This window comes from Ictidomys tridecemlineatus, chromosome 3, assembly GCF_052094955.1.
Source record: "Ictidomys tridecemlineatus isolate mIctTri1 chromosome 3, mIctTri1.hap1, whole genome shotgun sequence".
Classification (NCBI taxonomy): domain Eukaryota; kingdom Metazoa; phylum Chordata; class Mammalia; order Rodentia; family Sciuridae; genus Ictidomys; species Ictidomys tridecemlineatus.
The window spans coordinates 35,397,798-35,417,934 of record NC_135479.1 but is presented as its reverse complement, the minus strand read 5'-3'; the positions used below and the strand labels follow the sequence as shown (position 1 = coordinate 35,417,934).

The 20,137-nt window shown below is 47.1% G+C and overlaps 1 protein-coding gene across 12 annotated transcripts in view; it reads left to right on the top strand.

Annotated features, from left to right (window-relative positions):
* Positions 1-122: 122 nt before the first annotated feature.
* Positions 123-20,137, top strand: part of Myo19 (myosin XIX) — a 28,493-nt gene continuing 8,478 nt past the window's right edge. For 4 of the 12 annotated variants that reach the window (XR_005726401.2, XR_005726400.2, XM_040269091.2 and 1 more), the window contains exons 1-19: positions 123-443; positions 1,118-1,217; positions 2,453-2,598; positions 5,675-5,813; positions 6,176-6,324; positions 7,930-8,043; positions 9,752-9,884; positions 10,539-10,608; positions 11,163-11,265; positions 12,114-12,210; positions 12,329-12,405; positions 14,272-14,362; positions 14,763-14,934; positions 16,357-16,430; positions 17,214-17,335; positions 17,671-17,784; positions 18,029-18,205; positions 18,527-18,679; positions 19,929-20,036. Coding sequence is in view for 10 of the 12 variants with exons in the window: in XM_040269091.2 (XP_040125025.1) it covers positions 2,587-2,598; positions 5,675-5,813; positions 6,176-6,324; positions 7,930-8,043; positions 9,752-9,884; positions 10,539-10,608; positions 11,163-11,265; positions 12,114-12,210; positions 12,329-12,405; positions 14,272-14,362; positions 14,763-14,934; positions 16,357-16,430; positions 17,214-17,335; positions 17,671-17,784; positions 18,029-18,205; positions 18,527-18,679; positions 19,929-20,036 (1,905 nt within the window). In the remaining 2 variants the exon portion in view is untranslated. The other 8 variants (XM_013357050.3, XM_040269087.2, XM_040269089.2 and 5 more) reach the window with 8 other exon arrangements.

Here is a 20,137-nt window from a genome sequence, read left to right as displayed (position 1 = left end):
GAAATCGGGTTCGAGGAAACCGCGTGACGCTTGGCTATGGCGACCTCCACCAAACGGGCCGAGGCACACGTGTTCCCCACGCCCAGACCCCCGGAACGGAGGCTGCCGTAACACCCGCTTCTACCCTAGGGTCTCGAGTAGTCCCTAGTGGAGTCCGCAGGCGGGACCCCTCAGGCCACGTGCGCCCCGCGCCGCGTGTGCGCGCCCCGCCCCAGGGGAGGAGCCGGCGGGCTCCCGGCCACTTAGCCAGAAGAGCCGCGGGCCGGCTGCGATCTGGCGGTGCGGACTTTCTCTCCCAGGCTTTTGCTCCCGGCTTTCCTCCCTCCCCTCCTTCCTACCTTCCCTCCCTCCCCTCCCCTCCCTGGGATCTTCCCGCCGGCCCGCCCGACCTTCCAGTCGCCCCGGGCGGGGTCTGCACGCTCGCCGGTCGGGCCGTGGGATCGGTGAGTGCCACCCCCAGCCCAGATCCGAAATCTGTAGCGGCCCTGAAAGGTCAGGGAGGCCAGTTTTTCCTACTGGGCCATGGTAGAGGGGGCATCTTCCCCTCTCCTCTCTAAATTGCCGTTTTCTTTCCATCTTCCCTTTTCTTTTTGACATTCTCGTGTCCCAGGAGGAGGCAGCCCAGTTCTCCCAGTTCTCGTGGTCCTTGTCCAAAACAAGGACCTTTCACGGTCACTTTCCACCTTGCCTGCGCGGGGCGGGGGAGGAGTCCCAGCTTGGGTCCCGGCGCCTGCTCCTCTCCCAGCCCTATCCAAGCACTGGGGAGGGGCGTTTGGTCCCGGGAGGGGTCAAAAGAGCCACGCCCTGGCCGAGGTTGCGTCCACCTTCGTGGGAAGGACACACTCTGCCGGTGCCAGGTGCTTTCGGCGCGGCATCTTAGCCGTGGCACCATGGGCATATCGCCCAGTTCCCGCCACGAACCTGGGGCGGGGCCAACTGATCTCTCAAGACCCTTACTCAGCTCTTCTCCGCGGCGCCCTCCCACTGCTCTGGGAGCCAAGAAAGAAACTGAGGCCGGATAGGAGGAGGAGCTGGTGATCAAGTTGCCACTTGCCTTGACTTGTTGTTTCACCTATTCATTACTCCCTTCTGCCCACTGTGGTCACGCCCTTTTCAGAAATTCGTGGTAACCACGAACTGAAGGAGCTGAAGCAGCCCGGAGAACTGGAGAAAACCGCTCTAATCTGACGACTTCAGCTAAAAGCTGACGCTACATGGTAATAACCAACATTTGCTAAGTGCTCTCATAGGTAGTAGCTTATTTGAGCCTTAATTTAGCACTGTGAGGTCTGGATATTATTATTATTTCATTTTGCAAATGAAAATAATAAGGTAGCTCTTGTGATCTGCAGTAGTGGGGTTGTGAGCTTTGGATTCCAACCCCACACCCTGGTATGCTCCCCCAATGGAGCTCTCTCAAGATGAGCTTTCAGTTCAGGGAGCTTTGTTCTCCTTGAGTCTCTAGAGACCTGGCTGTCTCTTGGAGGGGTACTGTCAGTGTTCAGAGTAAAGGTGTCCAACATAATCATACTGCCCCTTTCTACCCCTTGTTCCAGTTTCCAAGGAAGTCTCTATCTAGGTTCTTTGAAAATTAGGTGTATCCAGAGCCTTCAGAAGTCTCTACCAGGATTAATCCTTTCCAGGTGCCCCTTATCCTCATCTATTCTTGCTGGAGGTATTGAGGCCTGGGAAATTCCAAATCTGAAGATAATTTACCTTTCTTCAGAGACTGACCTAGGTCTAGCCTTATAACACTCCTCTCACCTTGAAGTTGACACTGATTCCACCTGAATTCTACCCAATTAATATTATCAACCCTCATTTGCAGTGTTAACAATATTTATCCTCTGTATATTCAGATTTGCACTTTGAATGGTGCTTTCAAACCATGACTTTATTGACCTTCACAACCACTTGTGATGTATCCCCATTTTCAAGTTGGGGGTTCCAGGTAGGTGTTATAGTTTACCCAAGGTCACACACCCAATGAATGGCTGAACTGTGATATCCTTTCACATAGCAGCTTTTCTGGAGCTTCAGGTGTTGACTCCAGTCTCTCTCCCCCTTACCAGCTGAAATTGGATGTTTCCATGTAGGGTGAAGAAAATAGGGCATGAGGCTTTCTGACACCCAGGTATCTTCATCCTCTGTGGCATACTTACCCAGAAGATTTACATCCCCACCACAACTCTAACCCTAAAGCTGTAATAAAACTGGCCCTGACATTTTACTCGAAAGGCAGCATCAACAGTTAGCCCGGGGAATCTCTGGAGGCTCTCATCAAAGTTTCTCCTGTTCCCTAATTGGCAAAAGGAAAGGACAGACTCACTCTCTGCCTAGACCTGCCCTGGTTCTCATTTGATTCCTCCTCCTCAGAGGGAAGAGAAGGAATGAGTCACCCTGGAGAAGCTCTCATCTGTGCGTGGCCCTTGTCTTCTCTCTCATGCCACAGACTTTGGGATGACTTCTCTGAGATCCCTCCAGACCTGAGCCCTTTGCTAGAGCCATGCTGGTGGCCCAGTGACGAGGTGATTAGCACTCCTTGTGCCTGCGACCCAGGACCCTGGCTCACCACAGTGAAGCAGGATGCTCCAGCAGGTAAAACCTCAATCTTTTGTAACCCAGGCCTTTGCGCACTTAAGACACCTTCCCATCTTTTGTTTGCCCAAATGAAGCTTCCACTGGCCTAACCTGGAAAGACAGGAAAGAACCCTTGAAGCACTTTTTTCTTTTCTGTCTTCAGATAGTATTCTAATGCTTTTCCTGATAACTCATTTGAATCAGTTCTGTTATAGTTTTTAGTTCTTTTCTTTAGGGACTCCTTAGGCATTTTGGTGAACAGAGAGGGAATCCTGAGAGATGCCTCTACCAGCATGTATTGTTGAAGAACAGTGGAAGCCTTAGGCTTTCTCGGAGTGTTCTTTGAGACTGAGTCTTAATAAGAAGGAATTAGGTAAGTGGAAAAGGAAAAGAAGCAGTCCAGGCAAAGGGATTAGCATGTGTAAAAAAAAAAATGTGGGCAATGACTATGGATATACAGAAGGATTCTGATTAATGGATCATGGGGTGCATGAAACCTGCTCTTACTCCAGGCCTCTGCTTCTCTGAAAAAGCTACTGTCACCTCTGGCCTGTATGATTCCAAATCACCCTTCACTGTGAAGCATCTTCTCATACTAGTATCATTCTTCATATATAATTCCTAATCAGAGAGAATGACAGAATATATTTGCTGAAATTTGTTTTATTAAGTGTTGCACAGCACTAGACTGAGGCAGATGTTTAAAATAGTACCTGTTCTGCAGGAATTTATGGTCTAGTGGTGTTCTAGGTAGATAAATGCCTGAGACTCAGCAATATAACCAAGTGTGGGGCAGGCCAGCCAAAGAAGCTATAATAGATACTGCCATTTGACCTTTCTGCTGTTTGGCTCATGAAATAGGCTTGAAGTTTGAAAGAAGCAGGCAGGACTGTTGTCTGCTCTAGGTTTTTAATTTTCTTTTTTATTATTAAAAAGTAGTATTGGGCCAGGCACAGTGGTGCATACCTATAATCCCAGCAGCTCAAGAGGCTGAGGCAGTTCAAAGCCACCCTGAGCAACTGCAAGGCACTAAGCAACTTAGGGAGACTCTGTCTCAAAATAAAAAGGGCCAGGGTTGTGGTTCAGTCGTTAAGTGCATCTGGGTTCAATACCCAGTACCCCCCGCCAAAAAAAAAGGATTAATGTTCACTGTAACCATTCTAGCATCTGCCCTGTGTTGAGCTGTTGTTGTGTGCTCAACACTTGTAGGCACTGTGCTACATGCAATTTTGTTTAATTCTTAATAACATCTCCATGAGAAAGATATAGTATTATATACTATACAGTGGTATTGTATCCCAATTCTGGTACTAAGACCTCCAAGAAGTTAAATGTCTGTATCAGAAATTTGGAAAATAAAGATAAGGAAAAAGAACATTAAAATTGTCCATAAGCTTACTACTCAGAGATAATTAACATTTAGAGACTGTTCTAGATTTCCCCCTCAAGTATATATATTTTAAAACTTGTAAGGTACTGTGTTTTCTTGTAACCTGCTTTATTTCATTGTATGGTGTTCCAAAATTTAAGCAGTCTACCCTCTTGATGTTGTGATTACTGTCCATTTTTTACAATCATAAATTCTAACCAGGCATGGTGGTACACGCCTGTTAACTCAGCAACTCCCTTTCCTTCACTACGGCAAAAGAATTGCAAGTTTGAGGCTAACCTAACCTCAGCAAATCAGAAAGATCCTGTCTCAAAATTAAAGGACTAGGGATTCAGCTCAGTGGTAAAGTGCCCATGTATTCAGTCCTCAGTACAAAAAAAAAAAAAAGACATGTATAATTTTATGGCCCTTGCTTTATTGCCTAATTAGAAGACCAACCTTTATAACAATAACAAATGTGTCATATTTCAGATGCCTTTCTAAACACTTTTCTATGTTTATCAGTATCTATGAGGTAGATTCAGTCACCATTCCATTTTACAGATAAGGAAAATCAAAATGGAAAAAGTTTAAGAAACATAAGATTGTATAACTACTAAGTAGAATCAGGATTCAGACCCAGGTGATCTAGCTTTCAAATGCAGGCTCTTGATCATTTTACTGGTTGGATCAGAGTTTCTCATAACTTATAGCTATGTTTGTGAGTGAGGTTTTTTGTTTTTCACTAGAGAGAGGGGTTTGCATAGATTCAGCTGTGCTGACTATGTTACCCTAGAGGGAATGAAACTGCCTTGCAGAATATGGTGGGCCCAAAGTTCAGAGAACTGGCAGCATCTTTGGAAGAAACTCATTGCTGGGCTTCTCAGATGAAACCTGCCACCATGGCTTGACTCCCTGAGGGATTTGAACTTCTGGGGCTCACCAGTCTCATTGGAAACCCACACATGTCATGTCACAGACCTTGTCCTTCAAAAGCAGATTTTAGCCAGGTGCCTGTCTTCTCCTGCCACTCCATCCTTTCTATTCCATTCTCACCCTCTGCCAGGTGACAGACAGGAATGAAAAGGGAGGAAAGTAGGGAGATGAAACATATGGAAAGTGTTGGCATCAAAGATAGAGCCTGTTCCCCTTGGTGCAGGTTCTTGACCTGTTGCAGCCTTCTGAGCCAGGCATCTGCTCAAGCAGACTCAGGTTGGAGGGAACCAATTCATTGACTAGGCCAGATTTAGTCTCAAGAGGCAGGTGACGAAGGCATGAGGCTACTTTTTTGAAAGGTCTCTTTAAAACAAGGTCCATCCATGTTCATTTCTCTTTCCATACTCCTACAGCAGCCCCTCTCTGGCTTCTCCAAACAGACTCAGTAAGTCTGATACCATAGAAGCTGACTTGGCTAAAGCTCTTAGCAGAGGAGGTAGCATAGTATTTATTGAACATTTACTGTGTGCAAGGCCCTGACTAAATGTATATCTCTTCTCCCCCAGAGCCCTGAGTTTGTTTTACATTATCTACAAATAAAGAAGGTTTGGCAAAGTTAAGTAAATTACCTAGTTTCATAGGACCAGTAAGTGGCATAATTGAAATCTGAACCCTGCTAGACTCTGATTGTAAAGTCCAGTTATTTTTCTACTCGGGAAGCTCTCAACATATTAGCTGCTAGCTGGTCTGAGTCCCAGCTCTCATGGTCCTTACTTTGTTCTTTTCCAGTTGAATGGCCACAGTTCCAGCTCTCATGACCAAAGCAGAGTGTCCCTCAGAGAAGACATACAAGAGTTCCTGAGTGGGGAGGCCCCATTGCACCAGTTAGATGACCTCACCAAGGTGAATCCTGTGACACTGGAGACAGGTATGGGCCTCCCTCTCCTGTAGAGTGCAGTCTCCAAGGGGCAGAGGTGCAATGAGAGTATCCAGCACAGCTTCCCCAGTCAGACCAAGGCAAGCAAGGCTTCTGACCTGGAGCCAGGCAGGCCACTCCAGACTTCTGCCCAGGGGAGCCTGGCAGCTACACCTGGGCTCCCCAGGGCAGGCTTGGTCCAGATTTGGGGCTCGTCTTAATTAGATCTTGTACCTATTCATCAGGGAATTACTAGGATCTAATAGAACTTGATTAATCACAGAGGGAGGGCTGGTAGGCAGATGTGGGTCTGTCTATGTGTGTGGTATTATCTGTATTTGAGGCAGACTTTGCTAAAAGTATCTCCACCTCAGTTCTAAGGTGCCTGCAGGCCCGGTACATGATGGACACATTCTACACCAATGCTGGCTGCACCTTGGTAGCTTTGAACCCCTTCAAGCCTGTCCCTGGGCTCTACTCTCCAGAAATGATGAGAGAATACCATGCTGCATCTCAACCCCAGGTAAGGCTCCTATGGCCTCAGGGCTCCACCTAGACCTATCTGCAGATTCTCCATCCTTATCTATCTATTTACCAGCCATATCGTCATTCAAAACTGGGTGCCATGGCTCTGCCCAACAGGCACTCTCAGAAATTTGGACACAAAAGAAATTACTATTGAAAGAAGGTATGAGTTGGGGAATAAATATTTAGCTAAATTTGGAACCTAAAATAGGCATATAGATTGAAGGATGTTTTTTCCCTTAATTTTGGGTTTATTCATAGGAAAGGATTTTCAAAGACATATATTTAACTAACCATCTTTTTAGAAAAGAATAAAATCATACACAAAAGGAGTGCCCTAGAAAATTCAGCACATGTTTATAATAATAAATTATTTGAGGGATGGGGGTGGTGGTGTAAGCAGGGAATGGGCTCCTTGTTGTTAAAGTATTTGTTATATTCAGGGAGAAGCAAGAGCAAACTTACTGGCAGGAGGGAGGCTGTGGGGAGAGAGGCAGTAGATGAGAGTAGGACTAGGAGAAAGTGGGGACTATTTGTGAAGAGTCTGAAGCCCACAGCAGGCAGAGTCCACATGGCTGCTTCATCTGGGTGGAGGTAAGACTGCAAACAGAGCCCACTGGGGAAGCAGTTACTCTGGGAATTGAGTTCAGGAAAGTGACAGGAGGCAGAGAAAACAGTTGGAGGCTTTGTAATAGTCCAGGTGAGAGGTGGCTGGGACAAAGGCTGGTGGCTGATGATAATTCTGAAAGCATCCTCAGTGTTCCTTCAGGAAGCCTCCAGAAGTTCATGCATGGGGAGTCATCGCAGGTAGAATCCAGGGAAGTCTGTCCTGATATTAAATACTGTCATCGTTGTCTCAAAGGGAAAAGTCAGGTCATGGTCTGTTCTGTTTCCCCAGTACCCAGCACATTGAGGAAAATTAATAGTTGTTGAAGGAAAGGAGAATAATGGTTTTGGAATTCAAATCACATGGAAATACTTACTTACTGAATGGCCTTGGAAGGTTATTTAATTCCTCTGAACCTCAGATGCCACATCTATAAAATGTTAGCTATTCAACCTTACTTATGCACAGATTTCTTAGTAACTTGTAAGAAAGTTTTTTTTTTTTTTTTTTTACAAAGATTACAAAGTACAATAACATAATAAGCAACAGAATAAGACAAATAAAACAACATAAGGGCCGGGTGAAGTGGTGCACACTTGTAATCCCAGGAGCTTTGGGCGGTTGAGGCAGGAAGATCATAAGTTCAAAGCCAGCCTCAGCAACAGTGAGTTGCTAAACAACTTGGTGAGACCCTATCTCTAAATAAAATACAAAATAGGACTGGGATGTGGCTCAGTGATCAAGTGTCCCTGAGTTCAATCTCTAGTACCCACCCACCCCCCCCAAAAAAATAATAATAAGATGGGAACATAAAGTATCAATGTCACTGACTGAAGTTCCACAGTTGGACTTAGCACTGTTAAATCCAGGAAGTTTTTCTGGAGAAAGTATCCTGGCATTTCTGTTGGCAGCCTCCCCATCTCAGCCATCATTGGCTCAACTACTTCTTGAAAACAGAAATTTTCTCACATGACCATTCCCTTTTTGATGTTTCAGAAACTGAAACCCCACATCTTCACTGTGGGTGAACAGACCTACAGGAATGTCAAGAGCCTGATTGAGCCAGTTAACCAGTCCATTGTGGTCAGTGGAGAGAGTGGTGCTGGAAAGGTAGGAGGACCACTTTTCTACCTTGTCAACTCATAACTGTAGAGAGGCAGTGGTCTTTCCTTGTGGAGTCATTTGCTGCCCTGTCATTCACAGATAGGCTGGCCAACACAGAGTCAGTATACCATAGTGGGTAAGTATTGGGCCAGAATTCCAGAGACAGGTTCCAATGCAGGCTCTCCTACTAGCTCTGTTGTCACCTGGGGTAAAATACTTTCCCCTTCTTCTTGAAGTTCTGTGCCAATACTGAAAATAAAGTAAGCTGATGGGAATTCCAGTATAATGGTTAAGGGCACATCAGAGAGGTACTTAAGCCAAACTGGCATGCCAGCGCTTGCCTGTAATCCTAGCAATTTGGGAGGCTGAGGCAGGAGGATAGCAAGTTCAAAGCCAGTCTTCTCAGCAATTTAGAAAGGCCCTGAGCAACTTAGTGAGATCCTGCCTCAAAATATAAAAAGGGCAAGGGTGTAGCTTAGTGATAAAGTACCCTAGATTAAGTCTCCAGTATCAAACAAAAAGGTAGGGGGGGCTTTAAGCCAGGCATGGTGGTACATGCCTATAATTCTAGCTATTTGGGAGACTGAGGCAAGAGGATCACAAATTTGAGGCCAGCCTCAGCCATTTAGCAAGGCCCTAAGCAATTTAATGAGACCCTGTCTCACTAAAAAGGGCTGGGGATGTGACTCAGTGTCCCTGGGTTTAATCCCCAGTGCCAAAAAGAAAGCTTCTCTTTCTTTCTGTCACTATAGATCCTAGATTGATAAGAGAAAATATGACTGGTTTTATGCCAATAAATTATGCAACTTAACATAAAATGGAGAAATTTACTTGAAGACCCCCCACCTGACTACTAAAGCTCACATAAGAAGAAATAATGTAACCTGAATAGCACATATCTTTAAAAGAAATTTAAGTCACAGTTAAAAAAAAAAAAACAACTTTCTACAAAGAAAGCTTCAGGCCCAGGCAACTTTACTTGTATTCACCAAACATCTAAGGAAGAAATGTTACTAAATCTACCCAAAGTCTTTCAGAAAATAGAAAAGAGGGAACATCTCCAGCCTCATAGAAAGATATAAAGAATTTACAAAAAACAAAAATCACTACTACAGCTAAAAAATTATAGAGAGTTTAGTGAAATGATAGGACATGAGGTCAATATATAAAAATCAATTATATTTTTATGTCCTAGCAACAAATAATTGGAAATTTAAAGTGAAAATTTACCTCATTCAACTGATTGAAACTAAAGAATTTTTATACTTGGGCTGCTTGCATTTAATCAGAGCTCTGTCGTTTACTGATCTTTAATAAATTAATTTTTTTTAATTCTGCAGTTTTATTATTTTAAAAACATGTGCATAATTATATCTGCCTCTTTAGGGTTTGTAAGAAAATGCGAAGAAAACCTGTGTAGTTCAGGGCCTCCATGGAGTAATCGATATTAGCTGTGAAGCCTCAGAGACACTGCCCAGGTCCCCTCATTCTTAGTGCATTCTCTGGAACTGAGAGGAACTGAGATGCACCCTCCCATTTCAAATTATAATAGTGCATTGCCAAGGCCAGAGCTAAATTCAGTAGTCATTCATTTGGTCAGCAACACACATGGTGGTTCTTAGAAGAGCATTCTGGTGGACACCACTTCCTCAGGCAGGCTTGGTAATAGGAAAGAACATGGACACAGCTCCCATGAGGCTGTTTTTTCCTGCAGACATGGACGTCCCGCTGCCTGATGAAATTCTATGCTGTCGTAGCTACCTCACCCACTTCCTGGGAGAACCATAAGATTGCCGAGAGGATCGAACAGCGGATCCTGAATTCCAACCCTGTCATGGAAGCTTTTGGTGAGTTCAGCAACCTCTGTATTATACTTCAGTCCCATTTCCTCTCTAGGGTTTGCCACCTGGCATGAAGAGGAACACTGCTCTAAGACCCTCTCTGGGGGTTGGAGGATGAGTGTATTCTTCACTGCCTTGGAACCCCCAGCCTTCTCCCAGTTCCCCCCAACCTCCTTCTAATAAAGGGAATATCATTTGGTCATCTTGCCTTCATCCTAGACACATGTAACAGTGTTGAAGAGGACCTGGTGACTCATCTAGTCCAAATCCTATCTTTCCATTCAGTTTCCAGATGGTTTAAAGGATATTTGTCTAAGGAAGCATAGCTATTGGTGTCCTTGATGAGACTGAAGCCCAGATGATATATCTTGCTGTCTGAAGCCAATAATGACAGTGTGTTGTTTTTGACCTCCCTTCAAACAAAAAAAGTTCCTGATGGCGTAGGCTTGCTCATTCCACCTCCTTGCCAGGAAGTTCTAACTCTTCTGCATTTTGCTTGCCAAGGCCTGAGTGCCCATTCCCTAGTCCTGTCCCCCATGATATAGAAACCAACTAAAGGGCTTTTAGGTAACTTGAGGATGGGCAGCCGTGCCCATCCTTTTGTCCCTTTGGGAACTCTAAAACCTAGAGGAGTTATGCAAACATAGGTGTTATTTATAGGGAATGCATGTACGCTGAGGAATGACAACAGCAGTCGCTTTGGGAAGTTCATCCAGCTCCAGCTGAACAGGTAATTACTGCTGCCTCCTTGGCCCTGGTGGTGAGAGGGGGTGAGAGGACTGGCCAGGGTTTGGAAACTGCTGGGGCTGTCACCAGCCTTGGCCACCTCTCTGGGCAGAATTTGTCATGTATGTGTATGAGAATATTTAGGATCAATGAACTCTATAGTGATCTTTGAACCTTGAGAATCATAGCTGCTCTCACCTTAGGAACTGGAGTATTGTTCTTGACATGGCCTTTGTATTCCTCAGCTTGTACCCTTGCTCAGGGACTTCTAAATAAATTGCTACCTCTTTGGGCCATAACCCTGAGCTTTAAGCTACAGCTTCTGCTCATGCCTTGGGATGGGACAAAAGCCATATACAGAGGCCATGGCCCTGCCCACCTAAGCTAGATGCAGGGGAAGTCCCCAGAATACCTAAGGACATTCTGAGTAGTTCTCAGCCTACTAAGAAGAATAGGTTGGCAGGGAGTTGCTAGGTGGCAGTCTGGTACACGGTAAGTGCTAAATAGATGGCTATTGAATAAATACACAACTAATGGGCTCCTACCTTTTTGTGCCAGGGCCCAGCAGATGACAGGAGCTGCAGTCCAGACCTACCTCCTAGAGAAAACTCGTGTGGCCTGCCAGGCTTCCAGTGAGAGGAACTTCCACATCTTCTATCAGGTCTGTGCCAAGAGGGACCTACAGTGCCCACCTGTAGGGCAGGGCTGGGTCTGTCTCCAGGTCTTCCATGCCTGGCTCCTTCATCTGATTTTAGTAGTGCTGCTTATTCCTCAACTTTTTCTTTTTCTTTCCTTTCCTTTTTTTTTTTTTAATGTACTAGGGATTAAACTCAGGGGTACCCTAATACTGAACTACATGCCCACCCCTTTTGTTTTGTTTTTTGGGTTTTTTTGAGACAGTGTTGCTTAGTTGCTGAAGCTGGCCTCAAACTTACAATCCTCCTGAGTAGCTAAGATTATAAGCAAGTGCTACTGTGCCCAGCTTATTCCCATAAACTAATATGGAACACTTCTGCTTCATACGAGACCTGGGCTTCCAGCACAGTTTTGGCTGAAGAGTATGTTCTGCCTCTTTGTCAGACTAGAAGACTTCGAGGCTGGTATTCTGTTTTTAGGGAATGGTGTCCTTTACTAGAATGAGGCTTCCCTAGACTTGTGCCCCTTTACTAGACTGGGCATCCCCAAGGTATGGATTGGAAGTCTCTTTGTTTTAAGAAAGGGAGCATCCTTAGGTAGAGAAGTACCACTCCAATCAAGATAGGGGTTCACCAGACAGGAGCTGTAGTTCTTCACTGGACTAAAGGCTTTCCCAGAGCGGGATTTTTTGTGTGTGTATGCATCAGATGGGAGATACCCAGGATGGCATTTGCTTCTTCTTTTGTTCCCATTCCTACCCTGGGCTCTCTCAGTTTTGTGACATTATATCCATTTCTCCTATCATCCCAACCCCAGGCCTGTGGAGCCTGGGCTACCCTTGCACTCCCAGTTCACCTACCCACCCTTCCACAGATATGCAAAGGAGCCAGTGAGGAGGAGAGGGTCCAGTGGCACCTCCCCAAGGGATCTACCTTCTCCTGGCTGCCCAACCCAGAGAGAATTTTGGAAGGTAAGTGGAGCTTCACTCCACACCCTGGATTAGCCCAACAGCACATGCCCACTCTGCACAGGGTCTGCTTCCCTTGCCCTCCTGCTGCTCCTGCTCACCACTGGGTTTTTTTTTTCAGAGGATTGTTTTGAGGTGACCAGAGAGGCCATGCTCCATTTGGGCATCGATACCCCCACCCAGAACAACATCTTTAAGGTCAGAAGAGAGCCATGCTGCTCATATTGGCAAAGGTGCCAGGCAGCCCCTTCTGTAACATCCTTCCCTCAACTTGAAACTCTTGCCTTTCCCTGAACATCTAGGGCTTTGGGCCCTACCACTCAGTCTCCAAGGAGCCAGTCGGTCACCTCTCCGTGGAGATGAGTAGTGGGGCTAGATAGCCATAGAGGACAGGATATAGTACATAGTGCTAGAGTACAGAACATAGTACAGTGACCTATGTGACCTAAGATGGCTTGGGTCAGTTATTACTGCAGTTATGAGAATAGAGAAATAATCCTACCACATATTTGTCTTAACAATTTAAAACTTAAAAATCATAATCATACCTCTTAGCTCACTTGTTTTTTTTCAACAGTGCCTTGTGTGTGGAGATTATTTTCATTTTACTCTTAAGAAAACCAGAGAGGTAAAATGACGTACCTAAAACATCAATATCACTCTGTAATAGAGTAAATTTGTTTTTTTGTTGTTTTTTGTACTGGGGATTGAACTCGGGGGGCACTCAACCAATGAGCCACATCCCCAGTCCTATTTTGTATTTTATTTAGAGACAGGGTCTCACCTAGTTGCTTAGCACTGCGCTTTTGCTGAGGCTGGTTATGAACTTGCGATCTTCCTGCCTCAGCCTTCTGAGCTACTGGGATTATAGGCATGCCCTACCTGTCATAAATTTATCAGACATAGTAATTCCAAAGTCCAGCCTTTCTTTTCCTCTCCTCTCTCCACTCCCATCTGCTGCCCCTCTCTCTTGGTCATGTGCGTATCCCCACAGTGGCTTCCTCTTACATTCACCTTTGCTGACAAGACTGACTGCCTCCCTCCCCCTCACATCCTCAGCCCCCAAAGCAAGAGGACAGGCTAAATAGGATAGGGGGACAGCAGGAACAGAAAAGCTACTTCAGGGAGATGACAATGCAATGGAAATTGACTACCTTCAGATGGGGGCTGCTCAGACAGGGAAGGTATTATACCCAGTATGGACACTGCCAGGTAAGAGGCTGGAGAGAAGGACATCATATGGGGACAAGACCAGGAGTGGACAACACTAGGAGTCCAGGCAGGAGTGCTGCTGGTTTGGGGGTGTATCATATCACCCTCTACCACAGCCGTACTGCCCACTGGGCATAACAGTTCTCACCTGGGTAGGTTGTGGCCAGAGGGCCAGTAGTAAAAGGAGGTAACTTGCCTAGGAACGGCAGAAAGGGCCCTTTTCTTCTAGTCCAAGGGTTTTAAAGTTGCTGGGCCTGGAGGGGTTTTTCCTTTCCATAGCTCCTGTGGGTTTGTCCATGCATTTGTGTTCAAAGGCAGAAGAGTGGCACACACTGTATGGAGACCGAGATCTCAGCTGCTTTCCAGGATGGGAATCCTAAACCCAACAGGGCTGAGAAAGGGCCCCAGGAAGCCAGAGCCAAGCCCCCAGCAGACACAGAAGTAACCCTGGCCTATAACTGACAAGATCAGTTTTCCCACACAGTGTGGTCTAGAGAGTGGAGGACAGAGGGACAGGTGGTTGGTACACATGGGGGCCCACTGGCTGCTCAGTGAGGCATCTGAAGACAGACCCCCCCCCCCCGGGGTTCTAATCCTGCCTTTCTCCCTCAGAGAGTATCCCCGGGCTTAGGAGTCAGCCTCTCCCAGTCTACCTCTCCCATCTCCAGCACATGCATCATCATAGCCCGTGCCTTCTAGGGCACTGGAAAAATGGAGGTGATGCATATACCTTGTACAGCTCATGGTTGGATGTAGTCGAGAACTATTCTTCAGTCTTGTCCTGATTATATTCAGAAGGAGGGCTCACTTCAGTCCTCTCCTGTTTCTGACCATACCTTTTTGCCCCCTCAGGTCCTAGCTGGACTGCTACACCTTGGCAATGTCCAATTTGCAGACTCAGAGGATGAAGCCCAGCCCTGCCAACTGACGGAAGAGGCCAAGTGTGAGGGGCGAGGGAACAGGAAAGTAGGGTGGGCCCTGGCTAGAAACTACAACATTGGGGGTTAGGAGGGAAACTAGAGGATGGAAACTGTCTGCTATAATCTACTCCTCACCCGATCTCTGGGGAGGTGGACATTATCATATCCATCTTACAGATGAGAAAATGAGAGTAAAAGGGTCTAAATAAAGTCATTGTTCCACAGATGGCATTGTGGGTGGGGATATAGAAGTCCTGGGTTCATGTCCTGTTTCTACCACTTATGGAGGCCTTTGGCAAGTCTCTTTGCCTGTCAAAGCCTAGGTCTCTGTCCAGTTGGGTGAGTAATGGTTCCACTGTGAGGACTTCACAGTGCTTCATAGTTTGAAGAGTGGTTTGCCTAAGGAGGATTTGCCTCTCCCAGGCTCTGTCAGGACATCAGCCTCGTTACTGCAGCTCCCAGAGAACATGCTGCTGGAGACATTGCGGATTAGAACCATCAGGGCAGGCAGGCAGCAGCAGGTGTTCCGGAAGGCCTGCTCCCGAGCTGAGTGTGACACCCGCAGAGACTGTCTGGCCAAACTGGTCTATGCACGGTGAGCAGTTACAAATGTTGGACCAGACACTGGTGATCAGGCAGTAGATGCAGGCACAGGGTGGGGGTGTCAGATAAAGCAGACTGTTTTTTTAGCAGGGAATGCCTCCCATGTTTTTTCTTGAACTATGCCTTTGACTTCTGTTTCTGAGTGTTGAAGGAGAGTTTACCATATTCCTGACCTCAATTCAGCTACAGGAGCCTGCTTTGTCATGGGCAACAGGCAAGGAAAGCCTGCTTAGCTGTCTGCTGGCAAAGTGGGCCTCAGAGGTGAACTGGCATCTTCACAGTTCTAGGTTTAGAACGTTGGGTTGATAGGTTCCACTCTCTTCTTGGACCCTGACACTTAAGACCTTGTGTTACTTATCTGGGGAGCTTGATCGATGGTGGTAGAGCCAGAGGCTCAGCCCACAGATGTGGGCAGCACATTGGGGAAGGTGGGCTCCTGGCCTTTCCCAGTGTGTTACGTGAACATCTCCAGTCTCGGGCCATGTGGTCAAGGATGGTCTCACCTTAGGCTCTGAGAAACACTACTGAGGGAAAAGATCCTCTGAATTGAAAATGGTCCCCAGTAGCTGGGCCTAGACTAAAATCATTTCAACAAGAGACTCAGATACCACTGCCTCTTAGAGAATTTCAGGTCAGTGATTTTGAAAGCCTTTGCTTTATTGCAAAATGAGCAGAAGGTCACAAAGTGAGCTCCTAACCATAGAACATTTTACACATAGAAACCATCAGTCATTGCAACACTAGGTCATTCATTTTTAGCAGCTCAAATGGGTGTTTAAAGCCCTGTTGTAAAAAGAGGAGCTGTTTACCGAATTGGGGGAAAAAGTTGCAGAGCAACTTTTAAGAAAAACTGTAAAGAAGAAACCCTGAACAGTGTTGTACATGCCACCACCTCCTACAGTAACCTCACCTTCTCTGGGTTGGTGATGGTTCCAGAGGAGGATGCCATTGTTGGCCTTAAGTGGCTCAGGGTCTGCTTGTGCAGGACTGAGCTGAAGGATGTGGCAGGGTGTTGAGCTCTTGGCTCTGCAGGTAGACTTGGAATTCTATGAACTCAGTTCTTAAGGAAGCCCACCTTAGCCTGCCCAATGGCCCCTTCTAGTCATGACACCAACTGGTGTCAAGACATGTGACTGATGCAGACTTGTGCCCTATCTGTCCTAGAACCTAGCTTGTCCTGTGCTCTGTCTACTGGGAAGACAGGCCAGGTCTGTGTGTACCTGGGAACATGCATGTCCAGAGTCTCTATAGTAGGTCAAGACAGGATATGCAGGAAGATGATTTTTAGCCTTTGGTCTATTGGGCTCAGAATACAAGGCCCCCTGAGGGTTGGCTCCCTAGCTGGAAGAGCAATTTTGTCATCCCCAGGCTCAGCCTCAGCCCCTCATCACAGTCCAACTCTTCTCCCCTACAGGCTGTTTGACTGGCTGGTGTTGGTGATCAACAGTAGCATCTATGCAGACCCCGACTCATGGACCACTTTCATAGGTAGCAGCAGCTTACCCTGACAGGAACCCTCCAGAAAAAAGCAGTAGAGCCATGAACAGAGAGGCTTGGGTCCCCTGTGAGGCTCTGAGCAGCCCATCCCTTCTCCGTACCCCCATCTCTTCTTCCATTCATCCAGCGTTTGGGTGAGATCTGTACTTACTGATGCTCACATCTAACCATTCATGTCTTTCCAGACAGACTTGGTTGGTGTCTTGGCTGTACAGGCCCCTTTTCTTCCAGACACCCAGCTCTAATCCCAGAAGAGAAGTGGGGGATGGATGAAAGCTAGACCAGGGGACCTGACAGGTCAACATCATTCTAACACTGGATGGATAGTCAGGGAATGGAGGAAGTAAAGCCTAGAGGTGCCAGTGCAGTTTGCTCGTGGAATAGTGGTGTTCTAGGCACCAACTAGGTTGGTGAGACTGAGGCCTTCTGAATTAGATTTGACACTGAAAATGTTCCCTGGTACCTGGTTTCCTCACAGAAGGTGCCTTTCAGAACCAGAGTATTCAGACTCAAAAATGGGCCTGATGCCCTCTACTGCCCCTCATATTTCACTTGGCTCTTCTGCCTGCTCTGAGAGCACATGGAGTAGAGGTGGGACCACCCGGGTTTGGGTGCAGAGAGTAAAAGTGGTGTTCTCAGCTCACCAAGAAGGTGTCAGGCTCACTTACCTCGTCCCCAGGCTACCAAGTATGAGACTTTATCAAGGACCCAATCACCTTGGGGTCTTGGAATCCCACTACTCCTGCAGTGACCGCATGAGTTCCCTCCTCCCAGGTCTGCTGGATGTGTATGGATTTGAGTCATTTCCTGACAACAGTCTGGAACAGTTGTGCATCAACTATGCCAATGAGAAGCTACAGCAACACTTTGTGGCTCACTACCTCAGGGCTCAGCAGGTGTGGCAGGGCAAGGTGGGCGGTACTTCTTCTGGGTCCTTCACTTCACCTGGTCCTTCAACCCAGCCCAGCTCTGACTGGGAGCCTTTTATTCCTCATTTTGTTTTTGACAAGTAATAGTTATATATATGATGTACGATGTGGTGGGTTTTGTTTTTGGAACCCAGGAGCTCATGCGTGTTAGGCAAGTGCTATAGCACTGAAATACACTCCCAGGCCAATGTAATGTTTTGATAGACTCATGTTCCTTCTTTGGTGCTATTTTGGAATATGCTGAGGTACCAAGGCCAACTGTGGGAGGCCTTCTTCTATCGTACAACCTGTCTGTCCCCTAGGAGGAATACGCAATGGAAGGCCTGGAGTGGTCATTTGTCAATTACCAGGACAACCAGACCTGCTTGGATCTCATCGAGGGAAGCCCTATCAGCATCTGCTCCCTCATAAACGAGGTGGAGAGGGTCCACTAGAACTGAGCACTAGAATTGGTCTTTGGGCTTTTCCGTGGTTTTAACTGTTCTGTGCTCTCTATCTCCCCATCTGCCAAATGGGTTTGCTGATTCCATTATTCTCCCTCTTGGGGTCACTATAATTCCTGTGTGACGACCCTGCTGCCATGGAAGCGGACAGTGGGGACTATGAGGGTTATGAAACCCTCTTGTTTTTGTGACTGACTGCCCACTCCCAACCCCACAGGAGTGCCGCCTAAATCGGCCAAGCAGTGCAGCCCAGCTCCAGACACGCATTGAGAGTGCCTTGGCAGGCAGCCCCTGCTTGGGCCACAATAAGCTCAGCCGGGAGCCCAGTTTTGTGGTGGTGCATTTTGCAGGGCCTGTGCGGTACCACACAGCAGGCCTGGTGGAGAAGAACAAGGTGAGCTCAGCCTGGACCAGAGTCTGGAAGAGATGGTGCATGAAGCAGGACACTGTGCTTCATGCATGTGGTTTCCCATTAGGCATCCTTTTTCTCTCAAATGTCCACCCTGAATCCAGGATCACTATCTGGGTCTCTGCAAATCCAGCCTGACCTGCCTGGAAATGACCTGTTGGCCTGGGTCTGGGTCTTTGGTTGGCCTGGACTCAGGCCCTGCCCTCCCGGAAGCCCTGCCTCGGCTTGGGCATCCAGGGGGCATATGGACAGCTCTAGGAAGCAGTCCACCTGTTCTCACCTGCAACCCTTGCCCTTTTTCTATAGGACCCCGTCCCTCCTGAACTGACTGGGCTCTTGCAGCAATCCCAGCACTCCTTACTCACTGTGTTGTTTCCTACTGACCCCAAAGAGAAGACCCAGGAAAAACCCTCTGGCCAGAACAGGACCCCTGCATTGACTGTGGTGTCCAAGTTCAAGGTGGGTCTGGTGGTTCTGACATGACAATCTCAAATGTTTATTGAGCCCTTCCCAAGACTGGAGCTATCTGCTCCAGTCTTGTCAAGTAGATGTGGTCTCTGTTCCCATGGGCTTTATACTTCAGGGTAGAAACAAAGACAGGACACACAGGCCATCAGATGTAATGATATGACATCTTGGGGGAGTGGAAGGACTCTTGCTCACTGATGATAGGATGCTCACAGGAGAACAGTAATGGGTCCTGCTCAAACCTGTCCTCAGCAGGCACCGGCTTGTCATTTTTCTCAGTATTGTCAAAGTTTTCTACTATTGCCCTTGCATGTACCTTCCTGGGATTTTTTTTTTTTTTTTTTTTTTGTATTGGGGATTGAACCCAAAGGTGCTTAACCACTGACCCACATACCAGCCTTTTTACTTTCTATTTTGAGATGGGATCTTGCTAAGTTGTTTAGGGCCTCATTAAATTGCTGAGACTGGCTTTGAGCTTGCAATCCACCTGCCTCAACTTCCCAAGTTGCTGGGATTATAGGCATACACCACCACACCTGACACCTGGGATCTCTTGACCACTGCCCTTCAGCTCCCACACAAATTTTCTTAGTTAGTTTCCATCAAACCTCTGCTCTGTCATTGAGGAGAGAGCTCCTCCTTGAGGAGGCACCCTGTAGTACCCAGTTAGATTAGCATTTTTCTACCCCAGCTTCAGACACCACAGAGGATGTCCTATATGTGTGTGGCCCCTGAGACTAAGCTCTGAGACAGCAGCAGACTGCCTAGGTCCTGGTCCCTGCAAGCCTCCAACACACAGGGCAAGCTTAATAATGGCAATTGTTGCCTGAAAGAATGGCAGCGGAGGGAGTGGGGGGGAGGGGGAGAGGTTGAAACTGTTCTCTTCCAGATGATTGCTCTGGGGAGATGGGGCAAGAGAGGAAGCTGAGATCAGATGCAGGCAAACTGATCAGATGAAGGTCATAGTTCCAAAAGTTACTTAGAGACAAGGGTGAGGAGCAATAGTAGGTACGAAGGGGGTGTGCTTTGGGAATGGCCTTGTAGAAACCATTCATATCAGTGCTGCTGTCTTCCCCATTCTGTAAGATCCTCCGGTAGTTGTCACCAGGGCACATGAGGATCTTGGTCTCAAGGCTGAGAAGGCTGCTGGAGGCATTGGCTACAGTTACTAACCAGGGCTTGGCTTGTGGCCCTGAGCAGCCCCAGTCCCTGTTTAACCCATGTACTCTCCCATCTTCAGGCTTCCCTGGAGCAGCTCCTGCGGATCCTACAGAACACCACACCCCACTACATTCGCTGTATTAAGCCCAACAGCCAGGGCCAGCCACAGAGCTTCCTCCAAGAGGAGGTAAAAACACTGGACCAAAGCTGCTTTGCACTGATCCCCATCTGGCAAGCCCTGGGAGGATGCAGGGCAAGACATCTCCAAACAGAGTCTCTGGGAGTCTC